A 21,644-nucleotide genomic window follows, 5' to 3' on the forward strand; every position below is an offset into this window, starting at 1 on the left:
CCATACAGACCATCGGACTTTGTCAGCTAACCTACTCAAATAGAATACCATTATTTATAACCGATTGACATTGAACCTAAACCATTTGCCATTGGTCTCATCAGGAAAACGTTTGCTTATCATTGGGATTTAACACAAGTACTTCCTAAAGTTTTATTTTATGTAGGAAAAATATTTCTCTAAAACGATCAATGTCAGGTTTGACAATGCAAAAACGGTAAAAAAAAAAAAAAAAAAAAAAAAAATGGCATTTCCATTCTCACAATACCACCAAGTGGACCTGAATAGTATTTTTGTATGAAACCATGTAGGTGTCTACAAAAGGGAAAAAACCAGGATGAACATGACACTTTCTTTCCCAATCTTTAATTACAAAAAAACAAAACATGTGGTGCAGGTACAGAAGCAACAATGACCACAAGTGATAAAGTGGGTTGACCAGTCGTAGCACAAAGCTTGGTCAGAGCCAAGGTGACTGAACATCGCCTGCATTTGAGCTTGACCGTACACCAATAGCAGAAGCACTGCGTCAGTACATGAGGGACACCTGGTGCTGCAGGGTCGATCAGGTACCGGTTACCCCTCTGAGTGCCACAGCGGTCCTGCCATCTAGACCATGAAACCATTGGAGAACTACGGGGCAACAGAGGAAAAACAACAGGCAGCCAGAATGGGTAGGCCAAGCATGGCTTTTCTTTAAGCCATGGAATAAGCAACATAAAATATGAGGACTTATAAAAAAAGCCAAGGGGACTACCCTTCTAGGTGCCGGGGGTGGCCTGTAATGAGGATGGGAGTGAGGGGGGGGGTCTAGGTCTCGTAGTTGGGATTCTTCCGGAGGATGACGAAGCCCTCTAGGATGGGCGTGACGGGGAGGTACTCCTCCGTAGCCAGCTCTGCCCGCTCTCCGTGGGCCAGCAGCACCGGCGTGGTGTGGGTCTGGAAGCCTGTGATGGCCTTGGGCTTCCCCGCCTGGCCCACCACGTCCACCGCCTGCACATGCACCCAGCAGAACCCCGTAAATACAAGTACAATAATACAGAAATTACCTACAACCCAACCATCGAGCCCTGTCAAACCCATCCGGTGTCCGTACCTGTCCCACCCTGACCGACACCGGGAGAGGCCGCAGCTCCTCGTCGAATGTCACCAGCATCCGAGGCTGCATGGCCGCGACCAGGCCATAGAGGACGTAGTGGGACTTCCCCAGTATGACTGCAAGCCACAATACCAGGGGGAAGCATTAACAACCAGTGCATGACAGGGATCTTATTCAATCAACGTTAAGATTTAAACCTGCAATGAGAGAGAGGGAGGGGAAGAGGAAATGGACCTACTGTTCTTGACGTCCAGAAAGGAGACCAGGACTGTGAGCAGGCCAGCCACCGCTACCTGGCTCATGAGCTGCCGGTCGCTGTGGTAGGGACACAGCGTCAGCGTGCCTTTACCCAGGTGAGTCAGGCCCTGGAACACGGTGCAAAAAGGTCAACACAGTCAAAGGCAGCAGTGAAGAGATGAACAGGATGGTGCAAAAGGTCTAAAAAAAAAACAGGACTATAGTGCTTGTGAGCACCCACCTGCGCCAGGCGGACCATGAACAGATTGTTGGGGTCCTTAGCGTGGTACTGGGCTAGTTGTCGAAGCATGGCTGCCAGACGAGCATTATTTGTGCCTGGGGAGAGGAAGAAAGTGTTGTTATGGTGACAAGCATCACTGTCGACACCTGCTGACCATTGTGATCGTACAATAAATGACGTATTTCAGCCATTCCAGACCTTTTCTACAGAATTTAAAAAAGGAAAACTTTTAACAACAGAAGACAATTGTTGTCATAATCGACATCTTTGAAAACGGTTAATGGCCTTTCCATTTTCTTAACTTATTTTCATGTTACTTCCAGGGTTGTAATTGTTTTCAAAGGGCAACCAAATAGGACGTCTCTTTGCTACGGTAAAGCTGTAAATCGACCCAATATTTACAGCTTTTAATTCATAAAATCAACATGCCTGTGAGAGTGTGTGTGGGTGGATTTATTATGAGCCACGTACCGCTGCCCACCATGCCCATGGCGAAGATGGAGTTGTGGGAGACCTCTGGGTCAGCGTCGTGGGAGAACTTGCTGAGCGTGTCCAGGATGTTGAGGCGTGGATTGGACACAGAGATCAGGGCCAGCGCCAGAGGCACCGCCCGCCTCAGGGTGGGCTCTCCGTACCGCAGCTTCAAAGGGGAGATGAGGTTACAACTAGCCCAGGCTCATTGCTGAATGTATGTATATATGTCGAACGCAAGCGGATTTCTCCTTCCTACTGATTGTTTTACTTTCAAAAGATCCATTATTTCTGAGGCCAATTGACAGTCAAGCAAGTCATATCTTTGAGCTTGCATTCCTTGGGACTGTAATGTACATACATAATGAAGAAGTAAAAATGGTCACATTTTGCCATGACCACAGAGACTAGGAGAGATGTGGTTGAACAGCCTAATACTTAATAACAAACACACTAGAGCAATCATGCGTTGGTACTTACCAGGTGGCCAAAGGTCCGCAGGGCCATTTCCGAGCCGATCTCCTCTCCCATGGCAATGAGCGCGATTCCCAGCACAGCCACACCCTAGGACAAAAAACAGTTCACACCCTGGGACAACCCATAGGTCACACCCTAGGAAAAGACACAGGTCACACCCTAGGGCAAGACACAGGTCACACCCTAGGACAAGACACAGGTCACACCCTAGGACAAGACACAGGTCACAGCCTAGGACAGGGGTGCCCAACCAGTCGATCGCAGTCTACCAGTCGATCGCGGGCTGAGTTGGAGTCGATCGTGAGAAATGTAGTGATGGAGGAAGCCGAGGCTGTGCAAATGTAGTTACCCCTTATAGGAAGTGTATCATTATCAACATGCATTCAGTACACACTACGCTTCTGTTACGAGAGTAGCGTATGTGTAGCGAGTGAGTGGACGAGTGAGGAGAGCGGGCGGTTTCGCATGTCAGTTTAGTGAATGAACGAGTCCGGTTGTGTCTGTGCAAACGTGTACTGTTAAGTCAGTGGAACTATGAATAAAGTGACGGGGATATTCTCTGATATTATGAGTCTTAAAGACAGTGTGTTGCCTATATTTGTACAATACAGGCTATATCAGGCATAATGGGGATAAAAAATCGTAGGCCCCTCTCTATCTGCGCATGCGGGGTATGGTTGTTAGGTTGTAACTAAGGACTCGAAAGGGCGCGAGAGAGTGCATGTTATGATGGTCAAGTGCAGAGCATCTTGTCAGAATTTCACAGGTGCATATAAAATCATATGTGATTTTCACATATGAAAATCATCAAGTCAAAATACGGATCCACCATGACTGATGACCACCTTGCAGCCTGCTTACGGCTGGCACTCAGCTCCTACTGTCCGGACTATAAGAGACTAGCTTCCTCCTCTCAGTGCCAGATGTCCCACTAAGGGATACCACTTTTTCAACTTGAATTAGGCATTGCATTATTTGGGTTTTTTTTCTGCCTGTTGGGTTGTAACAGGCCAGTCCTAGGCCTACTTGTGCTTATTCTTTGCACCTCGCACATTTACTTTAATATGTAATATGTGTGAGTGTATGTATTATTATGGTTAAAACTTAATCTTTGTGTCAGAAAACAGTGTTCTATATAGGTGCACAATAAATTGTGGCTATGCTACGGCTTTCTATATGGCTTGGTAGATCTCGAAACACTATCAACTTTAAAAGTAGATCTTGAACCAAAAAAGGTTGGGCACCCCTGCCCTAGGACAACCCACCGGTCACACCCTAGGACAACCCACCGGTCACACCCTAGGACAACCCACAGTCCACATGCTGGAAATGTGTGTCCTTGGTTTATTTCACAAAAGACCACTGCATTACCGTTAGGGTTTCTTTCTAAACTCTGTTCTTTTAAGGCTACCGACCAAATAAGTCCCTACAACCGAGTACCTACTTTCTAGGGTTAGGTCTGGTGGAAGAAAGAGTAGGCAAAAGGTAGAGCAAAGAGAGAGCATGCGACGACACTACTGGATCAAGGGGTGTGTTCCATCACAGTGAGTACAGTGCCGAGCCCAAAAACAGTCCCAGGCGTTGTTGTTCCAACTGGGCGCAGACCACGCTCGCTAAATTCCAAGGATAGGGAAGGGTTTTCATGATAGGGAGTGGAAAATTATATATTTTTTTTACCAAGAAAAGGTATGGTTTGGTACTTGTATTGTATTCCAGGTGCCACAACCAGCTCAGACGTGAACGGTACCCAACCTTCATGGAACCGTTCCCCCACAACAACAACAGCGTGGGTGATCGCCGCCGGCAGGGTGCTCACCTGGTGGGAGCCCATGTCGCCGGGCACCTCCTTCTTGTCTTTGTCCTTCTTATCCTTCTTGTCCTTGTCCTCCTCCTTCTCCTTGGCCTCGTAGTGCTCGCTGCAGATGTGGAGGAGCTGCTGGACCTTCAGCACGTTGCCAGAGCCTGAGGAGGAGAAGAGGAGTTACCAGGGCGACCAGATGCCTTGTTGAGCACAACAACAAAAAGGGATGTTGGATAAAGTACAGAAAATAAACTTTCAAGCGTCAATATGTGAATCCCCGATCAAGGTGAAAGGTGTGAAATAACACAAAAGTATTGTCGTTATTAGGTGTTAGGAGGTAATAGATTTAACCGAGGAGTAAACCGCTGCCGACATGGGACATCAATGAGCAAATCATTGTGTATCTTTGGACAAGCCCTGAGGTGGATCAGGGTATGACTAGAGCAATAGGGAGTGAAGGAGACAGCTAGGGGGGCCACAACAAAAACACAGGTGACCATGGCAACCCATCAGCATCCTCACAAACTAGCGACCATATGGAAAACGTCATCGATAAAATGCACCTCAAGCGACCCTGACTGACCTGCGTAGGCACAGATGTCCACCAGTGTGTTGGCGAAGCTTCTGAAGGGTTCAGGGACTACCTGCAGAGCAGCGAGGGTGGTCTCGATGGCCTCTCCTTTACCTGCGACGCAATGGGGAAAATTACATTTACTAACATTTCTTGGGATTATGCCATTCAGAAGAAGAAAATGTGTTTAGGACCAACTACCTCGTTCCCATTCATCATTCTTTGTATTGCCTTGGTTTGTGAATGTCCCTATATGCTATAATAGGATATGTTCTGCCTGTGTCTGTTTGCTGTGTACCGAGATGGTTGAGTCCCAGCCCCAGTGGCAGCCAGCGGGCGTAGGTGTCCTTGAGCTCCAGCTCGCTCTTCTCCATGATGGTCTGGACGATGGTGGAGGTCACGTCGCCGTTACAGGAGCCCACCGCAATCATGCCACACGCTAGCGCCGTCACACCCGCCACCTGTTTTCCGTTAACCACATAACCCGTTACAACCACTGGCCACAACTAGAGACCGAGAGACACACAGGTGACAGATGGAACCAGGGACACATAGAGCGTGGAATGGCAGTCCTCCAGCATGTGGCTTCAGTCACTCACCTCCATGCTGGACTTGGAGTCCCCCATGACGGGAAGGAGCAGAGACAGGACGTCCTCCCTGTTGGATCCGGCGTAGGCCAGGCCAAGTCTGCACAGCAGGAAGAAGACACAGGAGGATGAAACCCACACAAGACCACCACCATCCATAACATCCCAACCCTCCAGACCAACTAAACTATAAATACTTTTGGGTGCCCCAAATACCCCCTAATTTTTCAACTCTACCATGTAATTGATGTCCAATGCCAGGGATTTTAATAACCAAAATACAACAATAAAGAAACATTTGTACTTATTGCTGTTCTACATGTTTAACCAGACTGGGCGATGTGTTCTATATTACAGGGGCCCCCTACTGCACCCCCTCAATTATTACGTTTTGATCATTACCATGATGAAATATTGTGGAAAATTACTAACGTAAGCGTTCTGCTGTAGAAGAATAGAAAGTGCTTGATACTGTAGGTGGCATTAGCTCTGGATTAAATGTAGGTAGGTAGGGAGAGTAAAGTAAGAACAAGTACTGTAATAATAGAAAGTGGCCGTTATATTTGATTGTGTAGTCAGAAAAAACAATATTATGAATCACAGAAGATGTATGCCTACAAATTGCAGATTTGCCACCAAAATTGCTACAACACCACAGAGCACCAGCCAAGAGCACCTCACACACACACACTGCAGCACCGTTGTCTGGGAAAAAAACATGTTATAAATTTATATCTTATACAACTATGTAGGCTATCAATTGATAAATTAGCATTTTTCAAATTCCTACGGTTTGTGAAATTGCTGATTTGAAAAATCACGATTCATAAAATTCGAAAACTGTTTAAAAAAATGCATTTTGTCTGGACAGTTCTGGGAAGGCGGGGGCCTGTTATGATGACCCAGGGCTACTTTGTTATTACGTTTTTTGTGTATGAGCTTTAGAATGAGGCTTTCCAACTCTCCAATCACCAGTACTCGCACAGATTCCTTCTCCTTTCTTAGTGTGGTTCGATTGGTTTGACGTTCCTATAAATCTGAATTTATAGAAACGGTCAGAAAACCGTGTGGCTCCACTTTTAACTATTCAGAAGTAAACACTGTAGTGCTCTGTGTTTACATGCCGTCGTATCTTGCGCGCACGCATGCACATGCACACACACGTAAAACCTTGGGATGGATTCAATCCTCCTAGTACAGGTGAGCATACGCTGTCCTTTCACCACATATCCTATGCCTAGGGTAGGATTTAATCACAATGAAGTTCACACACTTTTAATACAGGTATAATGTAAGGTGGTCCAAGGCACTTCAGTTTGTTTTAGGTTGTATACCTGTTTCACTCTGAAGTGTGTACCAAAACTAAACTGTTGAAAAACAACTTGACACCTTTATGTTATCAATACCTACCTGTACTCACGTACCACAGTGCAAGTAGGCGTTGGATTTTTAATGCCAACTGCAATCTAGATCATTGATAATGATAATTGCAGGTCTACGAATTAGGGGAGACATTGAATATTCGATTAATTGAATCTTCAATAGAAAGATATTTAGTTTACTTAGGCCGTATTCACACCTGCCTTGTTTGGTTCGAACCAAACCAAAAGGAACACTGGTGCGTACCATTTGTGCTGGTGTGAATACAAACCATTGAACTCTGGTGCGGACCAAACAGTCGGACCGAGACCCAGCCGGAGAGCTGGTCTCGGTTCGCTTCCAAACAAACCCTGGTGCGGTTCTCTTGAGATGTGAAAGCGAACACACCCCGGTCCGATCCAGTTCTAAAATCATGCGACTCTTTGGATTTAACAGGCATCCACTCAGCCGCGCACATTATGGGAATTATTGTTTGATTAACGGTAACTCCAGATCAGCAGCATATTGTCGGACCGTCAGGTGAAAATGAGTTGTGGCTCAACATGGAGCAAAGAGGAGACGGAACGTTTATTGGATAATTGGGTCCGATATCCAATAGAGATTCCGTCTCCTATTTGCACCATGTTGAGCCACGACTCATTTTCACCGGATGGTCCGACAAAGGCATGTACTAAGTATGCTCGAAAAACACGCATAAAAATGCGGATACATTTTTCACATTCAGCACCAGGATGAGGGTGAAGGAGTTCGACCGGTCCGCTGATCGCTTTCCCCCTTTTTTTTAACGTTTTACCCCACCCCAGACTTTTGTGTCCAATGATTGAACGATCTTTGCACACATGTGGGTTTGTTGTGAAATTCTGGGACTGTTGCAAAATTTGCAATGTGTAAAGGAACCGCCCCAAACCAAAAAATAAACATTGTATTTTGGTCCGGACCAAAGAAAGCGCATATGCGGTTTCGTGTTAGGATTCGTGTGCGTACGCCTGAAACGCAAAGATGACGTCATCGCCCCCCCCCACCCGCTGGGTGACGTAAGAGGTGAATTTGAATTTCATACTACATTTTTTATTTGTATTGTTTTTATAGCTGTAAATACAGCCCCTTGGTACATTTAATTATTAACTGTACATCAAAAAGTATTTCTGCTCAATTGAAAAGGTTTTATCTACTCCTCGACTGATTTTTTGTATACAGCGCGCAGGCTGGATGAGTGCAGGCTTGATGCGCTCCACTATTTTTGGTGGCGAACCAGTGCCTTCAATATTTACTACAGCGTTTCTACAGCTCGATGCATTTTCGCAATGAGTCCGTCTTTACGGAGATATTCCTGAAACGCATCAAAGGAAAACGGAGAAAAGTTAGTTTTCGCCTGTGTGGACCGGGCCTTAGTCTTTAAAAGTCAAATTGCCGTGTCTGTACAATTGTGCACGATAACATTGGAACCTTCTATTGGGAAAATGGTGGTGCTAAACAGGGTGATACCACAGTATTGGGAGGATCGGGGTGGTAAACGGGTGATACCACAGCATTGGGAGGATGGGGGTGCCAAACGGGTGATACCACAGCATTGGGAGGATGGGGGTGCCAAACGGGTGATACAACAGCATTGGGAGGATGGTGGTGCTACCACAGCATTGGGAGGATGGGGGTGCTAAACGGGTGATACCACAGCATTGGGAGGATGGGGGTGCTAAACGGGTGATACCACAGCATTGGGAGGATGGGGGTGGTAAACGGGTGATACCACAGCATTGGGAGGATGGGGGTGGTAAACGGGTGATACAACAGCATTGGGAGGATGGGGGTGGTAAACGGGTGATACCACAGCATTGGGAGGATGGGGGTGCTAAACGGGTGATACCACAGCATTGGGAGGATGGGGGTGCTAACCGAGGGATACCACAGCAGTTTTTTATTTTTAATGGAGCTGGTGATTTGTCCCAAGTCTTCTATTTGCCATGTTATGAATGGCTTAAAAGTCCTTACTGCATGTTTGATTACCCCTTTGTGTAATGGCAATATCCAAACTTTAATATATTCTAGACCAGGGGGGCCCAATACATCGATCGCGATCGACCGGCCGATCGCAAAACGTAGTGCAGGTAGATCGCATGACTTAAAAAAAAAAAACTTATTGAAGAAAATTGTCCGTCAAGACTTGGAAAAACGGTTTCAAGACTTGAAAGATTGCCTCAAGACTGCTTTACTTGAGGCAATCGCCTAATTGATGTGCTATCCATTTCAGGAAGATGTTGAGGTTGCTTTACTCGCATCAAAAATTGCACCACTGTTCTACATGAACAAGTCTAGAGTGGAGGATGAGATTATGATAATACAAGCTGATATTGAGCTCAAGTCGAAATTTACAATTTTGGAAATTATCTCAAAGAAAAAGAATATATCCATGAGGAAATGTGCTACCTCCTTGACAGAATTATTTGGCTTTACTTATTTATGCCAATCATCTTTTTTCCAAATGAAGATTATTAAGTGCTAATACCATTCCACCATGACTGATGGTCATTTGGACTAAATTTGAGACTAGCTACCAGCAGCTACGGCCCGGACTATGCATCCCTGGCTAACTCTATTCATTGCAAGTCATCAGATTATGTACTCAGTATATATAAATAAATATATGTTTCGCATTTTTTAATGTACGTAGATGTTTTATACCTGGTCATTTGAAAGTAGCTCGCAAGCCGAAAAAGTGTGGGCACCCCTGTTCTAGAACGTCTGGAAGCCGAGACAATATCAGGCAAAAAACGTAGAAAGTTTGCATAACGAAAACATTAAAGATGATAAAAATAAAATTAATCCTGACAATAGTAGGTGTAATGAACTTGTGCTGGTGAACATTACTCTCTGTTCATTCTCGGTATATTGAATGGTTTATCTGGTACTGCACATAATCAGACAGAACGGAGGGTCTGGATAGAGACCGGCCACCGTTTGATCTAATTTTAACACTGCACTATATTTCAGCCCATATCATGATTCATTAAGGCTAATAGTAGCCTACATTTTCAGTCAAACTGTAAGCAGATGAGATGACCTGCTGGTAGAGGCGGTCATTGAGCGTAGGCACTATGCCTCGCCTGTACACAGCCATGGGGACCCTGATGAGCTCATTCATTTCTTAGGTTAAACCGTACAAAAGTCTATAATGCACCACTGAACCGCAAATATTACAAAATATATAATAATATATCATCTGATGATCAGCCCAGTCTGACAAATCAGATTTGACAAATGTTAGAGGACGCCCTAATGTTATTATTGTTAATGTAATGTTACCCTACTATGAACCTAGTCTAATTCTGAAAAACAGAATTAGACCATTATCTGACAGTACTCCTCCATTTTCCTACAACATTTTCAGTGACCATGTTGCCTCGACAAATGTTACCTCATTGTCATTGGTTAACCTTAAAAAATAGACCTTTGCGATTCAAATCAATGCAAATATTTCGCAAAATGTTTAATTGCATGTGTGCAGTCCAATTCAGCTGAATGTTTCATTATTTTATTGATGTGGGGAAATAACTTGCTTGATTCTATTCAGTATCGCAATATTTTTCAGACTAAACGGTATCGATACAGTAGTGCAAAGTATTTTTATATTTATTTAGTTTACTCTGAGCATGTTGACCAACTCTTTTTACTGCACAAAAATGCCAATATTCCCAAATTAATTTAAATTTTTGGTTGATGACCTTGCAGCCAACAGGACTGGACTCTAGCAGGGCACATTTGTTTATTTCTCTCAATTTTATTGAGGCTCTAAGTAACTCTTATTAGTATGATTATTCTTAGGTTTATGTAACTCTATTATGTCTGCATTATGTTACTCTATTGTATTTGAATAATTTTAAGTTATGAGCTGGGAGCTCAACATTCATGTGAGAGGTCTATTCAGAGAATAAATACTAAGGTCCTGTGTGCTGAATGTTCATTGACAACGTTTTTGCACTACCCTCCTAAGTTTTCGCACTTTCGACATTTGAAATGACTTGACTAATCTTATTTTCATGATTTTTTGTAATGCCTTTGAATAATATGGGGGACATGAATCGTAATATATAGCGCAGATTCAAATCACAATATTATTGAACCAAGGCCCAAATATCGCAATACTATCAAATCGTCAAATTTTTGCCAATTCTCACCCCGATTAGTCAAACTGCACATTATAGGGTTGGTCTGGAGGGTTGCCTCCTCATGATGGATATGCATTAATGCTTACCCGAAGATGGCTCCTATCCGCATGACGTTGCTGTTGTGGAGCACATAATCTGAGAGCAGAGCCAGGGCCGGATCGCACTCGTTCCTCACGCCAGAGTTGACGATGCCACAGGCCAGCAGGGCCCCTGACTGTAAAGGGACACAACAGGGAGTGAGAGGCGGTGACTGTGAGGAGGACATCACTCGCTAATGAGCACAAGCCGACTATGTCCCAGTAGCCTGTAGAGATGGGAATATTATTTTGCCATAACCACGTCTTGGCCATAATTGAGTTCTCTGTGAAAATAATCCACCAAAAACACTTCAAAAAAGCTTGGAATAATGCTTGACCTAGTAGAATTTGTGCGACAATCTGTCAGGGGTGAAATGAACCATAGACACATACAACAGGGTTATAAACATGCGCAAACATTATGTAAATGCATAAAACATTTAGTGCAATTAATAAATCCTAGTTTTTTTGATATCCATATTGATATTGTGGGTCCCCACCTTGATGTAGTCCTCGGAGGAGTAGAGGTACTTGTCTATCTGGGTGAGACCACCATCCACGTCCCACAGCAGGATCATCCCCAAGGAGGCTGCAGCGCTCAACATGCCTGAGAAAACAGTTATATATTATTAAAGTCATCTTTCCTGAGCTTGCTACTGTCAATGGGGAGCACAACAGATGATAGAGCTGTTGGAGAAAATAAAACAAATATCTACTTTTCAAATTATAACTTGGTCACCAGGTGACAACGTTAAACCAGGTGACGACCAGTATTAAGAAGAGGTGACCTCTTCTCAATACTCTTCATCTCTTTCTGTGATGCCCTCCAATAACCATGGGGATCTGATTCTGACTCAGAAGCATCAAAGCGTTCCCTTCTGTAGCGAGACAGACCATGACCTCCCCATCCCCCCGCCGGCCTCACCGTGGTCCTTGTTCTTATACAGCCACTTGTTGCCATCGTCCGTGAGCAGCTTGTCCTGGCCGAAGGCGGCGTTGACGAAGCCGTTGACGAAGGAGGAGGCCAGGTTCATACGGGCCGAGTCCACCTGGGAGCCGCTGCCGCCGAACCCTGGACACACACACACACACACCCTCTCAGAACTGGGGTTCAGCCGAACCCTGGGGACACAAACACACATCCTCTTAGAGCAGGGGTTCAGCCGAACCCTGGGGACACACACACACACACACTCCTATCAGAACAGAGGTTCAGCCAAACCCTGGGGACACACACTCCTCTCAGAACAGGGGTTCAGCCGAACCCTGGGGACACACACAAACACTCCTCTAAGAACAGGGGTTCAGTTCTCCGGTTAGCTCCAAAATATAATCTCTTTGAATCATTCTCAATAAAAACCCGTGGGCTAAGGCCTTGTGGTTCTTTCAGAAAGCGAAGGAAATGATGCCTTGGCTTCTGGGCTCTGCGGTGCCTTGCGGTAAACTACAGATGGTCCCCCGTTACATTGCAAGGTAGAGGAAAATGTAATAACGGTAACTTAATCAGATACCGTTCACCTGCACATGTTTCTTAGTGGATTCCCATTTGTCCCAGGAGTCTACCCCATACCCATCAATAGACGTAGTGTCCCATGCCAACACCATTCACACCCATCTCTACTCACGGTTATTTTCAAGGTGGGTTTTGTAGATGTCGTCTGGGACTTTGGGCTCCATGATGTCCAACTGAGTAGGAGGAAACGTCCAGAGAATACATTCATTAATGTGTTAGAAACACACTGCGAGGATAAGCCGCTATCCCCTCTCTCATCTGCCCTGACTCATAGACCTCATTCTTCGAGTGTCGTCTGTCTCTTTCTTTGTCGTCCCCAAACCCATCTGCAGTCTGAGGACAAGCTGTTCTCTGGAATTAGGAGCTACTTTCCAGCAGTAGGAGAGCAGTCTACAATCCACCTCCACCCTTATCATGTCCGTCCTGAATTTGTTTGTTGGCCTGCAGTAAATCCCAGCACAGAAACCACAGCCGTCCCCTACACTCCTCCAACTCTGCCTTAAAACCAACTCTGACCTCTTCTTCCTCACAGCCTCCCTCACCTCTCGGGCCAGGGCCAGGAAGTTGCTGTTGAGCTGGACGTTGGACATAATCTCAGTCAGGTCCTCGTAGTCCTCCACGTCCTCGTTGAGCTCCAGGAACATGCCGTGGCGACCGAGCATGAAGGCCATCTCCTTCTGCGTGACGCTGTGGTAGGAGGGGGTGCAGACAGGCACAGGGTCAACCCTTTCAATGGGGACTATATGGCTGAAGAGGTGCTCACCCAAACAATTGGAAATTTGCGACATTCTGACCCAGGGCACAGGGTAAAATAATACACCCGATCGATATTTGTGACTGCTAATGACGCCAATATGGCTTCCTTTTATTATGGGGAAAGGATTGTCAGAAAGCCCTGGATAAGCAAACGCACATGTCCTTGCAGGAGGTGAAGATGTTCTCCACCAGCTCCACGTCGTTGAGCATCAGGGCAAGGCGCAGGGCCTCGGGGTAACGGTTGAACTTGCGGAAGATGTTGAGAGAGCACTTGAGCAGCGCAGAGTTTTCTGGCTCGGGGACGTAGCTCACGCAGCTGATGGGGGACCACAAGATTGAGAGTTAGTGACGCCACTTCAGCCAGAGCCCGGGTTTGTAGTGCTCTGTTGTAGATGTCCTTGCTTTTCATAATTTGAACTCTGACTTTGACAAATACAACTTGTTTCTCGACACATATTTACACTGTAATGGCTTCCCTATGCTCTGAGGTGCTATATGCAATATTTAACCAATCAGAGTCCACTATGGGGATCTACTTGCATTACCATGTAGCAATTTAGTAGATGGGGTTTATCCTAATGAATTCAGACATTTCATTATCAGTAAGGGGAAGGTTGGGGTTAGGGATCTTGCTCAGGGATGCTTACAGGAAAGCTGTGCACATGGGGATTGAACCACCACATTGCCGTGGCCCAGGGTCCATCTAATGGCGATCATATTTATCTTTTGGGGTGCGTCACTGAAAATGTGTCACTTAAAATGCACCGCAGCACCGGCACTATTCAAGAACAGGCCAAGAAAAAACCCACGCACTGTTCTGTTTATCAGCAGAAAAGTTAAAAACAAACATTGAAAATGAGTATATGACCTTATTATTCTTATTATTGGTAGCTTTTTGACAAACCCTGCATAAAGAGTGAATACCTTGAGTTAGACATACCTGGTAAGGTAGAGGCAGACCTTGGCGTAGGCGTTATCGTCTATGTAGTTCTCCAGCATGTCCAGCCTCTCAACCTCCATGAGCAGGTCGCAGGCCTCGTGCTCAGCGTTGTGCGCCATGTTGTAGGGAACAATCTCCTTCACCAGCTTCAGCAGCGTCTCCTGCTTGGTTTTGTCACTCTCCTCCACCTCCTGCCACTCCTTGGCCACCTCGCCGGCCAAGTGCCTGGGAAACCAAGGTCCCGAGTTTGAATTTGGAAGTATACATTTCAGTTATAAAGATATTGTATGATCAACATGTTTATATCACGCTCTGAATTACATAGATCTGACACGGAGAACTAAAGATGTGATTAGCAGTTTGAGCTGGTGAGTTTAGCAGATACCTGCCAGGAGACACGCCTAACCAGAACAAGCCATCACACCAGCACTTCTATCTAAAGAGCCACTGTTTGGTCCATATTTCTAAACAATAAGTGATTTAGAAAGTACCCTGCCATGAACAATAGCCAAACTTAGACACAATTAACCCAGATACAACCCACATTTCCAAATGTTGCCAATGGATACAACATTAACTCCCACTAGGTCCATGACTGTAAAAAGCAGGTCAAACGGCCTGGCCAGTAGAGCTCCAGCGTTAATCCAAAGGCACATACTCTAGATAATAAAGGTTAAACAGAGTTTCCGTGTACATTACAGACTTCAAAAAAAGAAAAAAAAAAAAGAGTATGCCAAACGAGTACTTTTTTTAATTTGGACCGACTCTGTGGAAGAGGTGCAATTATTTTTGGTTTCAATTCATTATTATACAGGCCATAAGTATTTAAACCCAGCAAGACTTATCAAAGAATAAGTAGGCATTTTTTGTTATACATGCTACATGTCATTCATGCTACAATGACTTATATCACTACATTTATTTATTTAAATAGATATCAAAAACTTTTAGTACAACTTATACCGTGCTTGCACAATCGATGGGAACCTGCTTAAAGCACCAAAAATAAATAGAACAGCCTCAAATGTCCGAAATCTGCAATGCCACAATCTGTTATTTGGTTAAACTCTACTTTTCCTTGCGAGCAGAGCTTTGACCCGTAGCTTCATGCCCTGCAGGGCCAGGTTACACCACCCACCTGACGTATTCATGCCCCCACGAGGCCAGCTCCTCCTGGGAGCCCAGCAGGCGGTACTTCAGACACTCCCTCTCGCCACTCATGGTCATGGCCAGCACCGACACCACATCAGCACAGAAATGCTGGAAACACAGAAGCAGCAAAAGGCTTAAGAAAATCAGATGTTCAATTCTGGTAGAGATAACATTTTGCTGAATTGCTGCTCTTCTATTTTTGTTTTAACGTCAAAATTGTTCTCTTAACATTTTTTTTTTGTTCCTAATTTAGAAAAAAGCGAGTCAAATCCTATGTCTTTGCCATCCTGCCCAAAAATTTGCGAACGTTCCACAGGCGGCGTTGTTTTCGTTATGTCTGAACGCCTTTTCCGAAATTACCAAGGAAAACCGGTGGCGAGGTTTGGACGTGTGGAGCCCAGCGATTTATTTAATGTTTGAGTGAAGGTTAGGCTTCCATACATAGCATAATGCTATGGTGTTTGTGATGCTTTTCCTATACAACCTCACTCATTGTACCGTTCATACACAACGACGGTAATAGAAAAGAATCAAGGTTGGCGTGGGTCGTTCCCATGGGAATACCACTCCCCCTCTTCCCTAAAACACATTTCTTTTAATCTCCTAGCGTTTAAATTCCAGCTGAAACTGATTGCTCACTGGCTCCATAAGTTACTACCCAGCCTCATGTTACTCCTGCGCTATGACGTCACGTTCTGTCACAACCCCAGGATTGCTGGGAAGAAAGTACCCAATACTGAATCGGCTATTTGAAAGTACACACCGTACTCACAGATGTCTCCTTCTAAATAACGCATTGATACTTTGTGGATACACTGGGAAGCACACATTTAAATCGCCCTTTCCAATAAATAACTAAATAAATAAATAACTATATTTTTAAGAACAATAGAATCATGTCTTGGTATTATTTCAAAAACTATCACTCATCATACGTTTAATTGAAATGTTTTCCATTGATGTTTTGTGTTCATTTGTGTTTGCTATTGGCCATGGTCTATTTGCAGTAGCAAGGTATTAAAGGGGCGCTGGCACTCTTTACCAAGCCACTGCATGTGTATTTCATATTTCTTTATAATTTGCATATCAGTGGTCTGCAAAAGGTCTTAAGGGCAATTTAGGGCTCCACCTAAAGTCAAAAGATGGTGAACCAGTGATTTTTTTCAGTGAACGATACAAGAAGTGGATCTAAATTATTGTTTGGCAGAGAATCTACAAAGTGCCTCATGCATGTGTTCTTCAGGGTAGTTTGGTACCAAGCTATCCGCTGTGGTAACAGTATGGGACCCCATAGCGACTCGTGTTCATAAGGCGCGCATGGGGAGCAAATTGGGCAAGTAAACACCAGACATTAATTTTTTAATGAGATTAGAAAATGTCCTGAAAAATGGATGCGATCATATGCCTATATATGATGACGGTGGAGGCACATACCATTATAAATTAGTGATGAACGATTAATTGCATTTGCGATAATATCGCGATATGATAAAACGCGATTTACTAACCGCCACTTGCGCGATTACAAGGTGGTCACGCGACGCGAGAGAAAGAGTGGAGAACTCGCCTGCATCAACTTTTCATGCTGCCCTTTAACCTGTTGCGCAATGGCCTCTGGCTTGACGGAACAGTCAGAAACTGACACAGCTGAGACTTTAGTCTCGAAGAGGAACAGCACGTCGGCGGTGGAGAACTATTTTATTTTATTTTTTATTTTGGTTTCAAAAAAGAAATTGCTGCGCAGAGTCAGGTGTTGTGCAGAGCATGGCGTGCTCCCGTTGCTACTTCACGGGGTAACACTACAAACTTGTTCCAGCACTTAAAAAAGTACCACTGACCGAAATGTTTGAAAGTGTCACTCCATATGAACGTAATTCAAAACGGCACGGGGAAATCACTTGGGCAATAACGGAGTGCATAGCCAAAGATATGATGCTTCTCAACACGGTGAACAAGCCTGGGTTCTTGGCATTGATAAACGGTACAGTATACCCTCCCATACATACTTCAGTCAGACTGCTATACCGGAGCTGTACAAAAAGTGCAAAGACTACTATTCATTCAGATTCATAGCCTACATCCTGAATTGCAGGGCCTGGACAAGCTTACACTGCATATAAAGACCTACTTTATGGCCATTCCACCATCCATTGCTATTTGACCCATTGTTGTTATTCTGATATTGAGACAAATCATGATCACTGTCCTATAGCGTTCACTTTTGTGAGTCTCAATGTCTACTTCAAATGCAGTTAGAAATATGGGACAGTTGCTTAATTTTGTTTATATGCTACAGGCCGAAAGACTAAATTAATATGTTACTTACTTGCTCCTTTTAAGTATAACATTGCTTGGGGAGTCCAATTCCTCCACTGAAATGGGTGAAAAGTGCCTACAACTCTCTGCTAGTTAGCGATCTATCTCTTCTCTACATGTAGTTGTGTTGCGCGAATGCTGCTGAGGGAGGTAGCCTATTTGATTGATTCGCTGAATTGTCCAATCATGTTGTGCGATACCATTGGCCTGGGGCGCACACTGGTGCGACCCGAGGGCGAATTTTCTTGCGCCAATGAAAAGCTGTCTCTGCTAAACAGCAAAAAGTTAGCGAACTTACATTGACTACAACGTGGCCGGCGTCTCTGACTTGGAGGAGGTCTTTATTTCGAATGACCAATAACTAGCCTAGCCCAAATCATTGACGTCCAGACGCATTTAAATGGTTGCTGGCAGTGACAAGTACGGTCTATCACACAATTAAACGAGGATAAACGCTATGTATTTTTGTTGATTTATTTCGTATTTAAAATAGTTGATTTAATAGTTGGCAGATATATCCAAGTGAATATTTCACAGAGAGGCGGCACCCTAGCCCCCTCTATTGACCCACCGCAACTGACCACTACTGATATGTGGTCAAGCCGCACAGCTGAGCCGTACCAGAGTCTTACAGTCCATTTTATTGATGAAGATTTCAACCTCAGAGCTTGCTGCCTACAAACTACCTACTTCCCAGATGACCACAGGGGAAAATATTGCAGCCGGCCTGAGAGAGGGGCTTGCCAGCTGGGATCTCCACGAGGAGAAACAGGTCTGCATCACGACGGAAAACGCGTCAAATATTGTGCTGGCTGCACGGCTTAATGAATGGACGAGGCTCCAGTGTTTTGAGTACAGATTACATTGCCATTGGTAAGTTATCATGTCAAGAGAGAGAGAGAGAGAGAGAGAGAGAGAGAGAGAGAGAGAGAGAGAGAGAGAGAGAGAGAGAGAGAGAGAGAGAGGAGAAATGGGGTGTGGATGTGTGTATTTCAGAATTACTGAGAATGTGTAATAGTGATAGCCTTGTATCACCAAACTCAAATTGTGTGTAATACACTACTTATTATTAGAAAATGCACTCAAAGATGACAGAGTGTCAAGGGCAACAGCACTGTGCAGGAAGCTGGTGGGATGCTTTTCCCACAGTTCGAAGAAGAAGGGAGCTCAAACTCCCTGAGCACAACCTCATAACTGAGTGCCCAACAAGATGGGGATCTAAAGAAATGATGATTGCCAGGGTGCTGGAACAGGCCAAAGCTATTTCTCAGGTATTGTCTGGTGATCGATATGCACGCTCCCTCCTCCCAACCTGGCAGGATATTGACGTGTTGGAATCAATTCACAAGGCACTGCATCCTCCACAGGAATTTACTGATGTCCTTTCTGGAGAGGAGTATGTGAGCATCTCCTACCTCAAGCCAGTTCTCCACCTTTTTGTCACATCAGTCCTGGCTGAAGATGCTGAGGACACTGACCTGACTAAATCAATAAAAACCAAAGTCCTAGCATACCTCCATAACAAATATGGAGACCCAAACATCCAGAAGATTTTGGATGTTACCTGTTTCCTGGACCCTAGGTTCAAAATACTGTACATCAGCACTGACAACATCCCTGCAATCAACACCTGACTGAAGACAGAGATGGTAGACTTAGCACAACATCCATATCATCAGGTAAATGATAATTATGTATTTCACAAAAAAACAATTTTTTCTGTAAAATCCAACTGGAAAAGGCGAAGAGGTCTCTTGGCAGTTTTTTCAAGACCAGTGCAGACTCTTCTTTGCCTGTAAAACTTGAAGATGTCGCAGAGGCAGAGGTAAACAATTACCTGATGACTCCTGCCATTGATGGAGAAGATAATCCCTTGGCTTGGTGGAGGGTGCACAAGTTCAGCTACCCTCAGTTGTGCACCATGGCCCGCAAGTATCTTTGTGTACCTGCCACAAGCGCTCCCTCAGAGCGTCTTTTTAGCACAGGAGGGAATATTGTGACTTGCACTCGCTCATCCTTGAAGCCAGCAAAAGTCAATATTCTGGTTTTCTTAGCAAAAAACCTGTGAGCCACTCAGAGCAAAACTGTTGGATCATTATGGCTGGCAGTGCCATACTAGTGACCTTTAGTCTGTGCGGTGTGTTATTGTTGTGTACTTGAGATAAGTGAGGTTGATCTATATTATAATAATCAAATTGTTTTTATATTGTCTCATTTAAAAGTGCATTTCTCTATTTTTTATTAATCACTTATTTACTTTGAATTTACAAAATATTTTCTAAGAAGTACAGGCAAATTCTATGTTTCAGTTGTGTGAAATGTTACTGACTTGGGAGCAGTAAGATACATATAACTTTAAATTATTTTTTTCTTAAGACATTTTGCACAGTGTTTACAAAGTGCAAGCCTTTGTTTAAATTACTTAAATGCCCAGTGGCAAAGACACAGATGTATCTGTAATGAGCAGTTAAATAAAAATGTCATTTATTTCAAGTCATACATCTAATTTAATTTGAACAAATAGGCCCAGCCTATGGGAAAGAACATTTTACACTAAATGTATCTAATATTGTGTTAGTCATATTTAAATCATCCATTATGTTTTGCTGGAAAAAAAAGTTGCATATTAAATTGCAATTGAAATATTGGGGGAAAAAAATCGCAATTAGATTATTTTCCCAAATCGTTCAGCCCTATTATAAATACTCTGACTAGAACGGTGTGTTCTACAGCTCCTACCTTGTTTTCCCCATCGGCCATCGCCTCGTAGATATCCTTGAGCTTGGCATAGTGCGGGCGCAGGAACTTCAGGGGCTTGGGCACAGAGGTCATGGAGGTGGTAGAGGAGCGTATCTGTCTGCGGAGCTCCTCCAGCGCCGCGTGGTGTAGGGTTGCGTCCTCATCCTGTTCAGGTCACAGGAACAGTATAAGCACTTATTTTCCAAACACTAACATGCCACATGACCAACCACATGCTCCATGGCACAGAACGAGTGAATGTGGTGAGTGCATCATTTACTTTTGAGCAAGACACTGTTGGTGTATTTGATTATTTAATGTGATGAGTGTATCCTGATCAGAGTATACGTACACCCAACCTCTCGACCAGCAGCTCCAAATCCTCTTGCAGCTGCTTGTCTTCCTCAGACTGTAGAAAGAGCATTCAAGGAAAAGGATCAACACAAAACACACCAGTTTAATGAGGTTCATCAGCTGGTTAAACAACACATTGAGATAGTAGCTTATACATGCCTAACACACGCTGTAATCATGTAAACGGGCCAATGGATCATTGAATGCACAAGTCTGTGTATGTGTATGTGTGTAATTTCAGATAGCACCCCGCTAGCCGGCTAGCGGCTAACTAGCTCCGAGCTAACGGAAGGACTAAGCCAGTGAGAGGGCATTAAAGACACTAAACGCAGTATTTAAGAGGTCAGAGAGGACTGCGCCCAGACCTCACAGAGACCACCACTCCACGGGGGGTAGACAGTCCATGAGGTGACACCGTGGTGAGAGGACCCCGGCCTAACGTGTCGGCAGGCAGCAGTGACTCAGGAGAAACACCGCTAGCATGAGACCTCCGCCACTCACCAGCTCCTTCTCCTCCTTTTTCTCCTTGTCCTTTCCGGCGGGCTTCTCCCCCTTCTCCTTCTCCTTCTCCTTCTCCTTCTCCTTTTCCTCAATCTTCTCGGTCTGTTTCTTTTCTTTGTTTTTGGCCTCCTCCATGGCTTCTGTTGTGTTAACTGTGGGCTGGTGAGGGACTATGGAGGACCGAGGGGGGACTTCTTCGGGTCCAGGAGGTGAGTGTTCGGTTCCTCTCTACCGCCACCTAACGGCCAGCACTTTGTATTTGTCATTAT

The 21,644-nt window shown here is 44.5% G+C and overlaps 1 protein-coding gene across 1 annotated transcript; it reads right to left on the reverse strand.

Annotated features, from left to right (window-relative positions):
* Window positions 1–338: 338 nt before the first annotated feature.
* psmd2 (proteasome 26S subunit ubiquitin receptor, non-ATPase 2) lies at window positions 339–21,566 on the reverse strand. The gene is made up of 21 exons (XM_079731426.1): window positions 21,376–21,566; window positions 20,873–20,929; window positions 20,521–20,685; window positions 15,452–15,573; window positions 14,314–14,538; window positions 13,531–13,689; window positions 13,160–13,304; window positions 12,730–12,790; window positions 12,030–12,176; window positions 11,605–11,711; window positions 11,114–11,241; window positions 5,497–5,584; window positions 5,196–5,358; window positions 4,910–5,011; window positions 4,342–4,487; window positions 2,529–2,612; window positions 2,049–2,217; window positions 1,578–1,672; window positions 1,338–1,464; window positions 1,097–1,215; window positions 339–993 (listed from the first exon to the last, which is right to left on the reverse strand). The coding sequence occupies exons 1-21, from the start codon at window positions 21,508–21,510 to the stop codon at window positions 811–813; spliced, it is 2,727 nt and encodes a 908-aa protein (XP_079587552.1). The 5' UTR covers window positions 21,511–21,566; the 3' UTR covers window positions 339–810.
* Between the last annotated feature and the right edge of the window lie 78 nt (window positions 21,567–21,644).

This window comes from Pollachius pollachius, assembly GCF_949987615.1.
Source record: "Pollachius pollachius genome assembly, chromosome: 3".
Taxonomy (NCBI): Eukaryota; Metazoa; Chordata; class Actinopteri; order Gadiformes; family Gadidae; genus Pollachius; species Pollachius pollachius.